The 12,226-nt window shown below is 45.0% G+C and overlaps 1 protein-coding gene across 1 annotated transcript in view; it reads left to right on the top strand.

Moving 5' to 3' along the window:
- Scp2 (sterol carrier protein 2) overlaps positions 1-12,226 on the top strand; it is an 80,192-nt gene that overhangs the window by 8,303 nt on the left and 59,663 nt on the right. The window contains exons 2-5 of the mRNA XM_051170924.1: positions 837-894; positions 3,512-3,583; positions 6,009-6,140; positions 8,910-8,974. Of these exons, the coding sequence (XP_051026881.1) occupies positions 837-894; positions 3,512-3,583; positions 6,009-6,140; positions 8,910-8,974 (327 nt within the window). The remainder of the gene's footprint in view (positions 1-836; positions 895-3,511; positions 3,584-6,008; positions 6,141-8,909; positions 8,975-12,226) is intronic.

The raw sequence follows: 12,226 nt of genomic DNA, 5'->3' as shown, positions 1-12,226 counted from the left end.
CCCTATCTTGGGTTGAGGGATGGGAGTGGTGGAGAGAAAGATGGCTTCCTGGGAAGCCTTTCTTATATTGTCTCCTAAATTGGCGGCTGTCTTTCCCATATTACTCTGTACTTGGGATGCTAGTGTTATTTCCTATTTTGTATTAGATTCGAAGCTCCCTAAGGGTAAGGACTGCATGGTTTTATGTTCAGAGTAAAGGAACATGGCAGGTGCTCAGGTGTGTGTGTGTGTGTGTGTGTGTGTGTGTGTGTGTGTGTGTGGCGGGAAGACCCTATGATGCTGCATACCCTGTGTGAAGGTCAGAGAACAACTTTTGGAACTCAGTTAATTCTCTTCTTCCATGGTGGATTCTTTTTTTTTTTTTTTTCTTTCTTCTTGAGACAGGGTTTCTCTGTGTAATAGCCCTGGCTGTCCTGGACTCACTTTGTAGACCAGGCTGGCCTCAAACTTACAGTGATCCGCCTGCCTCTGCCTCCCGAGTGCTGGGATTAAAAGCATGTACCACCACTGCCCGGCCTAAGATTTGAACCTATGCTGCCAGATTTGAACAGGAAACCTTTCACTTGTTGGCACTGTTTTTGTTTGTTTGTTTGTTTTTTGTTTTTCCTGGGATGGTATCTTATATCCCAGACTGACCCAGAACTTTGTGTGTAGCAAGGATTACAGGCCTCGGTCACTATGCCTGATTACTCTACCAATTCAGCCATCTCCTTAGTCCAGTACAGTGTTTTTGTTTGAATGAATAACTGAATATATTTTGTGATACTGTTATTAAAAAACAAACAAACAAAACTCTCTGTACCTGATTCTATTTATCGCCCTTTTCTGTATTCTAGTTCATGAAGCCTGGAGGTGAAAATTCACGAGATTATCCTGATTTGGCAAAGGAAGCAGGTAATGGGGAAAATTATATTTTTGAACACTTAAAGCTTATTGTGGCCGGGCAGGTGGATCACTGTGAGTTCGAGGCCAGCCTGGTCTCCAAAGTGAGTCCAGGACAGCCTATGGCTACACAGAGAAACCCTGTCTCGAAAAACAAAAAAAAAAAAAAAAAGCTTATTGTGTGGTCTTCGCTTGTTCCAGGAGTGGAGCAGCCTTGCATGCACAAAAAGAAACACAGTTGTGGGGAAGAACTCCCATGGAGCTTGTCCGTGGGTGCAGTGGGAAGAGAAGGAAGAGCCATGGCATTTTTAGCAGCTAAATAGCTAGTGCTGACAGCATGATGTATTTTCATGTGTTGTTGAGCTGTGCACTGAGATAGTGTCCTACTTAGCTTTAATTGTCATCTGAATAAGGGGTCTCAATTGAGGGATTCTTGCAGGTCACGTTGGCCCGTGTCTGTGGGGGATTAACTGTGAATGGATGTAGGGAGGCCCGGGCCACTATGGTGACACCAGTGACAGCAGCCCTTGTGCAAGCAGTCCTGGGTTGTGTAAGAAAGCTGGCCAAGCATGAGCCTGTGACCAAGACAGAAAGGGAGCCAGCCAGTGGTGGTCCCCCATCGTTCCTGCCCCAACTTCCCTCAGTGCAGACTGTGAAGTGGGCTGCAAGCCAAATAAACTCCCTTCCATAAACTGCTTTTGATCATAGTATTTTATCACAGCAACGGAAGGCAAGTAGGACAGATGGTAAAGCAACTTGGGAAAGAAAAGAAAGAAAAGCGTGGTCGTTGTCTTGGTTACTGTTCTGTATCTATGAAGAGACATCATGACCAGGGCACTTTATAAAAGAAAACACTTAACTGGGGGGCCTGCTTACAGTTTCCGAGGGTGAGTCCATTACCACCGTAGTGGGGAGCTTGGCAGCAGGCAGGCAGGCGCTGGAGCAGTAGCTGAGGGCTTACATGCTGATGCACAGGGAGAGAGTTAACCTCTAGTGACACACCTCTGACATGCCCATATCCAAATCCTTCCTAAACAGTCTACTAGCTGGAACTAAGCGTTCACACTCATGAGCCTTTGGGGGCCGTTCTCAGTCAAACCATCACAGCCATGACGTGGATAACCTGATGCTAGTGTGTGCTCCCCGGGAAAGGATGCTCACATTCGAGGTGAAATTGAATGCTTGTATGACGCTTTTTCCTCTCTCCATTTCTTTTTTTTCAGTGTGTGTGTGTGTGTGTGTGTGTGTGTGTGTGTGTGTGTTTTGAGGTACTGTTTCTCTGTGTAGCCCTGGCTGACCTGGAACTTGCTCTGTAGCCCAGGCTGGCCTCGAACTCACAGAGATCCGCCTGCCTCTCCCTCCCAAGCTCTGGGATTAAAGGTGTGCACGCACAAGCCTTTAATCCCAGCACTTGGAAGGCAAAGGCAGGAGGATCTTTTTTTGTTTTGTTTTGTTTTGTTTTTTCGAGACAGGGTTTCTCTGGGTTAGCCTTGGCTGTCCTGGACTTGCTTTGTAGACCAGGCTGGCCTCCAACTCACAGCGTTCTGCCTGCCTCTGCCTCCCAAGTGCTGGGATTAAAGGCGTGTAACCACCATGCCTGGCAAGACTGTTCTTTTTTAAATTAAAACAAATTTTTTTTTATCCAAGGTTGGCCTGAAACTATCTATGTAGCTGAGCATAGCCCTAAACTTTTGGTTCTTTTGCCTTCACGTCCCTGCATACTAGGACTACAGGAATATGTAGCCATACCTGGTTTATGAGATACTGGGGTTCAAATCCAGGGCATGGCACATCCTAGTTATACCCATCTTCCAGAGCTCCATCTCTTGTTCCATAGACAGGATGGTCAACTGATCTTAGCTTTATGAAATGGCACATCCATTTTTTGTTTTGCTTTTTGAGACAGGGTCTCTAGTCTTGTAGCTCTGGCTGCCCTGGAATCCACTCTGTAGCCCAAGCTGACCTTGATTGAGCTCACAGCGATCCACCTGCCTCTGACTTCCAAGTGCTGGGATTAAAGGAGTGTGCAATAATTCTCTGTCTCCAGCAATGACACCCTTTCCCATTTTGCTTCCAGATGTGTAATGCAGCTGTGGATATGAAAGAGACAAGGACTGTGCTATCAAGGAGATTTAAGAGCTGTGTGTGGCGGCACACACATGCACTCCCTGGGAGGCTGAGGCAGGATTGCCATTTCAGTGCCAGCCTGGGCTACATAGTGATTTACATGCCATACTCTGCCTAAAAGAACTGTGACTATAGCAACGAAAAACCCAAATAAAAAGCAAACAGAAGAGCAGCTTAAAGGCTTTTTGGTTAGGCACTGGGATGTAGCTCAGTCGAGAAGGCACTGGCTTCGATTCCATGACACTCTGAGTTCAGCACCCCTGTATCACATAAAATGGGCACGGTGGCCGCCACCTGTGATGAAAAGGAAGCTGTGGAAAAGTGACGTAGTGGCCTAGAGGAAGGAAAGTCTGATCTAAGATGATTTAGTGGCCACTCTGTCATTTGGACTAAACAGCTGATAAAGAAGTAAATGGAATCTGAGGAAACTCTAAACTGGGCTTTCACTCACCTGAAGCCACTTTGTCAAGTGCTTTTTGATGAGTTCCGTTTGTCTTTACAGGCCAGAAGGCCCTGGCAGATGCGCAGATCCCTTACTCCGCAGTGGAGCAGGCATGCGTTGGCTATGTGTACGGTACGTGGTAAACACAACCCTCTACAACTATGCATGTAAAGTCTGTCAGCAAATGCGTAAGCAAATGTTAACCCTCAGGACAGAGCCCAAAGGTCACTTTTATGTGTCAGCTCAGTGTCATTGTTCTTGCCTTAATGGTAGTATCAAAACAGGAGGCAAATTAAGATAACGTTTTTTAGGGAGTTGGCAATATGGATCAGTTGGTAAAAGCTTTTTCTTTTTCTTTTTTCCCCTTTGGTTTTTTTGAGACAGGCTTTCTCTGTGTAGCCTTTAATGCCAGCACTCAGGGGGCAGAGGCAGGCAGATCTCTGTGAGTTCAACTCCAACCTGGTCTATATTGTGAGTTCCAGGATAACCAGAAGTATACATAGCAAGACCTTGTCTCAAACAAACAAACAAACAAACAAACAAACAAACAAAAAATTGTTTTAGTTGGGCATGGTGGTTCATGTCTGTAATCCTGACACTTGGGAGGCTGATGCAGGGGCATGCCTGTGAGTTCCAGGAAGCCTAGTTTACCTAGTGAGCTCCAGGCTAGCCAGAGCTACATAGTGAGACCCTGTCTCAAAAAGGAAGAGGAAGAGGAGGAAGAAGAAGAAAGTTTGTACCCTTTGACATATATCTATCCGTTTCTCATACTCTACTCCCCTTTAAATACTGGGGCTTGGACCTAAGGCCTTGTACACGATGGAGAAGCTGTTTCCTCAGCCCGCTGCTACATTTCGACAATTATGCTGTATTTTAGCATTGAAAGCCACTAGCTTATTTGTTAGAAGGAATGCTAGCCTGTTCTTAGTTATTAGGAAGATGCTGTAATTATGTGGTATTATAAAATTTATGCTACCATAGATGACTCTTTATGTAGCCATTGTTTATTTCCTTTGCTTTTCAAGATAACAGGAGAACCCTAGGGTGTGGACTCCCTGGGGCACAGTGTGTAGAATGCGCGTATTGCCAGGGAGACTGGTGAGCCTTGTCGTTTTTTTTGCAAAAGACACCTAGTGAATCTGTGCCTCTAGCTGCTGTCATCTTGCTGTTCCAGCAATCCTGCCTTGTGGACCATGGTACTTGAGAAGGAAAGTCATGCTTGTCCTCAGTGTGGGTCATATTGTCCTGAAAGGCCTGGATGCACACAGACTCTTTAAAACTTAGTGAAAAAAAAAAATGTTTCTTTGAGATAGGGTCTCATGCAGCCCAGGCTGGCCTCCAATTCAAGGATAGCCTTGAACCTGTTGCCTCTGCCTGCTGAGCGATAGGGTAGGGTGTGTGCCACCATACCTGATCTGTGCAGTGCTGGGGATTGAACCTAGGCCCTTTGTGTTGTAGGCACGCTCTCTCCTAACTGAGCTACATCCTTAGCTCCAGAACTTCCTAAAGTCAGTATTCCTTCCTTCCTTCACAGAGATCTGCCTGCCTCTTGTCTTTCTGAGAGCTGGGATTATAGGCGTGCACCACACGCCCGGCTCTGAAGTTGTTTTGGATGCAGTTTCACATTGTCATCATGGTGGTTTCCTCTTTTTTGTTTTTTTCTTTTTTGGTTTTTCAAGACAAGGGTTTCTCTGTGTAGCTCAGGCTGCCTGGACTCACTCTGTAGACCAGGCTGTCCTCAAACTCAGAGAGATCCACCTGCCTCTGCCTCCCAAGTGCTGGGACTAAAGGTGTGCGCCACCATGCCTGGCTTATGGTAGTTTCTTTTTTTCTTCTTCTTCTTATGGTGGTTTCTAACCTCTAGGCTTCAGTAAGCCTTCCACTTTAGCCTCCTGGGTAGCTGAGACTTACAGTCTGTACTTCCATAGCTGCTTTAAATTGAGGAATGTTTATATGAAAAGTAAACAGAGGCCTTTAATCATTTTGTGATGGCCTTTAACAATTTATATGTGGGAAATCAAGTGTCCTTGACCCATCATTTCCTTTATCACAAAACTCTGTGAGAATTCTCTATTACCTGGCCATTTATTTCCTTCTCCACCTCTGTATCAGGAAAAAAAGTGTAAGGTATAGCAAGTGCCATGGTCCTGGCTGGGACAGGAGGAAGCAGCAAGACATCAGAAGTACACGCTTTACTGCCCCATGTGATATTCAGCTGGAATCTCAGCTCTCAGCAGGCTGAGGCAGGAGGACTGCTGTGAGCACCAGGCCATCCTTGGCTACATGAAACCCTGCCTCAAAATAAATAAATAAATAAATAAATAAATAAGGAAGAGAGGAAGGAAGGAAGGAAGGAAGAAGAGTCCACATAAACTTTTGTTGTGACTGCTTTTTATGTTTGCATGATAGGTCACAGTCAGTGCTGTAGCTGTTTCTGACTCAACAGGTCATGGTGCATCACTGCCCTGCCTGTGCAGGACACTAGGGCAAACTGTAGCACTGTGGCGCCTTGATTTCTGTGCTGTGGGCATTAAAATTCTTAGCTGTTTCTCTGTAGGGGACTCCACCTGCGGGCAGAGGGCTATCTACCACAGTTTGGGATTGACTGGCATTCCTATAATTAATGTCAACAATAACTGTTCTACGGGTTCGACTGCCTTGTTCATGGCGCGGCAACTGATTCAAGGAGGTAAGGCGTGCTTGCTTATTATCACTATTTTTTAATGTCTAAGTATTATATATGCATATGGGTGTTTTGCCTACAATTATATCTGTGCACCACATGCTGTGACCACAGAGGCAGAAGAGAGCATCTGATCTCCTGGGACTGGCATTACAGATGGTTGTGACCTACCATGTGGGTGCTGGAACTGAACCTGGGTCCTATGGAAGTGCAACTGAGCTGTCTCTCCAGCTCCTGGCGTTTGCTTATTGCTCTAATGTTCTTTTAAGATTGAAACACAAATCTTCCTTCCTTTCTCCCTCCCTGCCTCCTTACTTCCCTCCTTCCCTCTCTCCTTCCCTTTCTTTGTTTGTGTATCTGTGTTGACACACACCAAGGCACAAACATTGAGGTCAGAGGACAACTTGTAGAAGTTGGTTCTCATGGTACACGCCTTTAATCCCAGCACTCTGGGAGGCAGAGGCAGGCGGATCTTCGTGAGTTCGAGGCCAGCCTGGTCTACAAAGTGAGTCCAGGACAGCCAGGACTACAAAAGAAACCCTGTCTCAAAAAACAAAACAAACAAAACAAAACGAAACAAAACAAAAAACCGAAACAAACAAACAAACAAACAAAAAAGAAGTTGGTTTTCTTCTTCCACCATGTGGTCCCTGGGGGTTGGCCTCAGGTTGGCAGGCTTGGTGGCAAGCACCTGTACCTGCTGAGCCATCTTGCTGTTCTTAAGTAAATATGGCCTTAATATCCTCCTTTAATCACTTCTCCGGGTTACCGCCAAAGGGAGATTGCCTTCTAACATATTAACGTATCGTTTATTATTTGTTTTTGTGGCAATGAAACCAGCTAGCGGCCTTGAGGACACCAGGCAGACACTGTTCCACTAAGCAGTATCCCCACCTCCTCCCAAGGCTTTATTGAATTACAATTCCCATGTCATAAAGTTTACTCTCACGCAGTGTAGTCATAAAGTACAGCCATGATCATTGTGTACTTTAGAGCATTTTATCACCCACAATGAAAACTTTGTTTCAAGCGGTAAGGTCACAAACTCCAGAAAACCCTAGCAATCCCTGTTGTCTCATCCAGCCTTGCCCCTCACTACTGATACCTGCTTCCTTCTCTGAACTCACCTGTGCCTATTGATGGCACCATGTGACACTTTTTTTTTCCGAGACAGGGTTTCTCTGTGTAGCCTTGGCTGTCCTAGACTCGCTTTGTAGACCAGGCTGACCTCAAACTCACAGAGATCCGCCTGCCTCTGCCTCCCGAGTGCTGGGATTAAAGGCGTGCGCCACCACACCTGGCTGTGACACTTCTTGTACTTAGTTTTATTGTTTAGAAGTTTATTCTTATAGCAGGTGTCAGTATTTTATTCCTGCTTATGACCAAATAACATTCTACTTCATGGCCAAGCTATATTTTGTAGTGAGAATTTTGATTTCTTAAAAAATCCAGTTATGGGGGCTGGAGAGATGGCTCAGTGGTTAAGAGCACTGATTGCTCTTCCAGATGTCTTGAGTTCAATTCCCAGCAACTACATGATGGCTTACAACCATCTATAATGAGATCTGATGCCCTCTTCTGGCCTGTGGATGTATATGCAGGCAGAGCGCTGTATACATAATAATAAATACATAAATCTTAAAAAAAAAAAAAAAAAAGCCAGGTGTGATGGCACATGCCTTTAATCTCAGCACTCGGGAGGCAGAGGCAAGTGGATCTCTGTGAGTTTGAGGTCAGCCTAGTCTACAAAGGGAGTCCAGGACAGCCAAGGCTACATAGGGAAACCCTGTCTTAAAAACCAAAAAAACCCAACTCAGTTACGTTAAGTGAATATGCTTTTGTTTTAATTCCAGATGTAGAATAAGAGGCTGCTTCATAGCATTAGCTGTGATTGTCTCATGCTCTAGGAGGGGCGTGATTTTTGACTCTGGAGAGGGTGTAAATGAGAGGGCCTGTGTCGGCTGTGGCCCCCACTTGCTGCTACTGGTCCCTGCTGTCTCATTGGCTGTTTCTGGCTATTCTAACAGCAAAGATTGGACATGCCTCTAGGAACTTGACACCTCTAATCAGCAGGAAGTAGTCTAAAGACGTCCATGGCCCCCTTCCCTCTAACCATTTTTCTCTCCTACATAGTGTTGGGGGCTTGGAAGGGATTAGGGTGGAATAAGAGTTGGAAAGGTGGGGCTCAGAGGATAAGGGCACTGACTGCTCTTCCAGAGGTCCTGAGTTCAATTCCCAGCAACCACATGGTGGCTCACAACCATCTATGATGTGATCTGGTGTCCTCTTCTGGCCTGCAGGTGCACATGTAGGCAGAGCATTGTATACATAATCAAATATAAATCTTTAAAAAAATATATGGGGCTTTTTACTGGGTCCTCTTCTAGTCTACACTTTTGATAATTGTTCCACTGCCCAGGACTCTGAATTTTAGAGATTTTAATCTTTTTGCTTACTCCAGTACCCTTCAAATTTTTCCTGCAACTTTGTCACCTTATTGTTTGATGAAGTTGATGTCCCTCCTTCTCCTTCCTTGCGTTCTCTCTCTCTCCCTCTCTCTCTTTTTCTTCCTCACTCCCCTTCCCTCCCTCCCTGCTGTTAACTGCACTCAGGACTCCCTACCTGCTGGTCAGGTGCTTTACCTCTGAGCTGCATCCTCCAGCAGCGTGTGCCTCCACATCCAAAGTAAATTAATATTTAAATTGAAGTACTTAATAGTATTTTTTTGGGTGCCTGGAAATTAAAAGTTTTGAAATAATTACATTTTCCTTTAAGGTGTGGCAGATTGTGTGCTGGCGCTCGGGTTTGAGAAGATGGAAAGGGGATCCCTTGCGATAAAGGTGGGTCTTGTTTATTGCTGTATGGAGTCGTTTCAACACTATGAGAAAGCTGTCCATCTGATCATCATAAATAGAGTCAGTTAGTAAGCAACATAAAACCCGATCTAAAAAAAAATTTTATTTATTATTTATATAGTGTTCTGCATACATATATGCCTACAGGCCAGAAGAGGGCACCAGATCTCATTATAGATGGTTGTGAATTGAACTCAGGACCTCTGGAAGAGCAGTCAGTGCTCTTAACTTCTAAGCCATCTCTCTAGCCCATAAAACACGATTTGATGTTTTAAAAATACATATATTTGCTGGGCATGGTGGTGCATACCTGTAATCCCAGAACTGTGGAAGCAGAGGCAGGTGGATCACTGTGAGTTCAAGGCCAGCCCGGTCTATAAAGTGAGTCCAGGACAGCCAAGTCTACACAAAGAAACCCTGTCTAAAAAAAAAAAAAAAATTAAGATTTATTTGCTTTGATTTATTTGTATGTATGTGTGCATGTGCCTGTGTGTGTGTGTGTGTGTGTGTGTGTGTGTGTGTGTGTGTGTGTGATTGTATGTTATTTGTATTTGGGTGCCACAGAGGCCATAAGGGGTATGGGATTCCCTGGCTTTGATGTTGTTAGGCTTCCCAATGTGGGTGCAGGTGACAGAGCTAGAGTTGTCTGGGGGAGTAGCAAATGCTCTAACCGCTGAACCATCTCTGCAGCCTATGACTTGACATTTTGTTTTGTTATTGCCTGGTCTCCTGAAGCCCAGACTAGCCTCAACCCCACTTGGTAGTTGAGAATGCTCTTGAACTTCTGACCCCCCTCTCCCAGGCAGGGTCCTTGTTACTTTAAGAAAACAACTTGCTGTTTCTGTATCCCGCCCCTAGATGGGTCTCTGTGGCCTCAGTTCCGTTTGTCTGGTTTATCTCCTTTAGATCGTAGAACAACTTTCGAGTTTCTATTGGTGTGCTATGCACAAAAGCAGCAATTCCTTCTTACGGCCCCAGGACTTACTCTTTTGATCAGGGAGCAGAGCTTGTCGGTGAGCTGGCTCAGCTGGCTTGACCTCCCGAGCATGTAGGGAGCAAAGAGAGAACTGGTTCCTCAAGCTCTTTTCTGACCTTTATGCTCACACCCACACCCCACACCCCCAATAAGTAAGGGTTGCTGTTTTTGGTTTTTGTTTTTGGGTTTCTTTTTTTTTTTTTTTTTTTGAGACAGGGTTTTTCTGTATAACAGCTCTGGCTGTCCTGGACTCACTCTGTAGAGCAGGCTGGCCTGGAACTCACAGAGATCTACCAACCTCTGCTTCTCTGGGTGCTGAGATCACAGGTGTGCGCCACTGTGCCCAGCTCCCAGTGAATAAGTTTTTAAGGAATGTTTGCTTCACTGAGAATATTAGTTACAGTAACTGACCTGGCTATTATCACATTTTACTATAGAGTACAACTGAGGAACTAAATTTTTAATTTGATTTTAATTAATTTAAGTTAAATTAATATTCTGTTCTGTTCCATTATTGAGAAACTTCAGAGTGTATTTTGGACACTTAGCCTGTAAATCTATCTTTACAACTCTGATTTCATGAAATATAAATGTAATGCATATTACATACTCCCAATGAAAATCTGTTTCTAAATTGGGATGTGTCAGAGGTGTAAGATATATACAGTATTTTGGAGACTTAATTTGATAAAAGAATATAACTCAGGAGGCAGAAGCAAGTGGATCTCTGTGAGTTCAAAGGCAGCCTGGCCTACACACTGAGTTCCAGAACAACCAGACCTACACCCTGTTCTCAAAAAAGTAAAATATCTCCCAATTTTACATTGATTACTTATTTAAATGAATGCTTATATGTTAAGTAAATAAAAGATAGCAAGTTTTTCAAAATTATATTTGTGTGTAATTGTGTGTTGGGGTGGGGTGGAGGATAGGTAGTTGTGGGTGTGCCCAGGGCCTACTCGGAGGTGAGAAGACAACTTATAGGAATCGGTGCTCTCCTTCTCCTATGAGGTTCCCAGGGATCAACTCATCTGCCTTCAACCCCTGAACCATCTCACTAGCCCCTTTGTGTTTTAATTGGAGTTTTAGAGTAGAAGCCTAGGCTCCTGGTGCTCCAGTGCTCTTGGTGATGTACTCCCAATACGCACTTAAGCAGGTGAGTAATGGTGGAAAGCAGAGAGATCTATCCAGCAAGGCCACACTAGGAAGAGGAACCGATACAGAAGATTCTGTCACCTCAAGTCCACCTTCAGGATACTGCCAGGATCATTAGGTTTAAATAGAGGGCAGGAGGTTTGCATAGTCAAGCAGTCCTGGAGGGATAGTCCTGCCCAGCTTGCATCTGTCCTGCAGTGTGGTCCCCAAGGTGCTTCAGAACATCCTTTAACATTTTTTATTACAGTGTGAGTGTGTGTGTGTGTGTGTGTGTGTGTCTGTGTCTGTGTGTCTGTGTCTGTGTGTGATGTATGTGTGGGAGGGTGGGTGTGTACATGCCATGGGTTAGGTTTGAAGGTCAGAGGACAACTTTTAGGAATGAGGCCCCCTCCTTCCCCAGTGGATTCAGGGATTGAACTCAGGCTGTCAGACACCACACTATCCACACTGATTGGCTTCTTTTCCCCAGTTATGTGTCTGCTTTGGGGTCTCAGTTCTCACGGTGCCACCTGCCTGGTGTGTCCTTTCTCCAACCCCACTGGGTAGAGCAGTGGCTCAGCAGTTAGGGGCATGGCTGCTCCTCCAGAGGACCTGCTTCCAAAACTGTAGAAATGACAGAGGCAGCTGACTGCCTGGACAGTCACCAGAGGCTCCTCTGAGACATGGTGGTGTCATCTTCAGCATTCCGGCCCAGTATCTGACAGACTTTTCTGTGAAACAGGAGTTATGAAGAACTTGCCTACCTTGTCCTTGCAAAGTTTGGCAGTCGACTTCTCTTATGTCCTGCTTGTCCACAGCTTGGACAGCATGCTGTCTGCAGTTGAAGCAAGGCCAGTTTCTTGCCCAGTGCGAGCTGGCCACAGTTGAAGTAAAGTCCATATGGAGGTTCTTAAATGCCCATCATCTTTGAAGTAGGATGGGGGTGCTGCCAGGAGCTGACATGTCTCACTTTTATTAATAAAATGTCTTTGAGTGCCATTTTCTGTAGATCTCTGAGGTTTTTGAAGACCATTTATCTATCCATAGTAGATCTGAAGAGGCAAACATTGCTTGTTTCTAGCTATTTACTATCTGACTAACTTTGGAAACATCTATAGGAGGCTAAA

This window comes from Acomys russatus, chromosome 29 (genome assembly GCF_903995435.1).
Source record: "Acomys russatus chromosome 29, mAcoRus1.1, whole genome shotgun sequence".
Taxonomy (NCBI): domain Eukaryota; kingdom Metazoa; phylum Chordata; class Mammalia; order Rodentia; family Muridae; genus Acomys; species Acomys russatus.
This window is presented reverse-complemented; position numbering and strand designations above follow the sequence as displayed.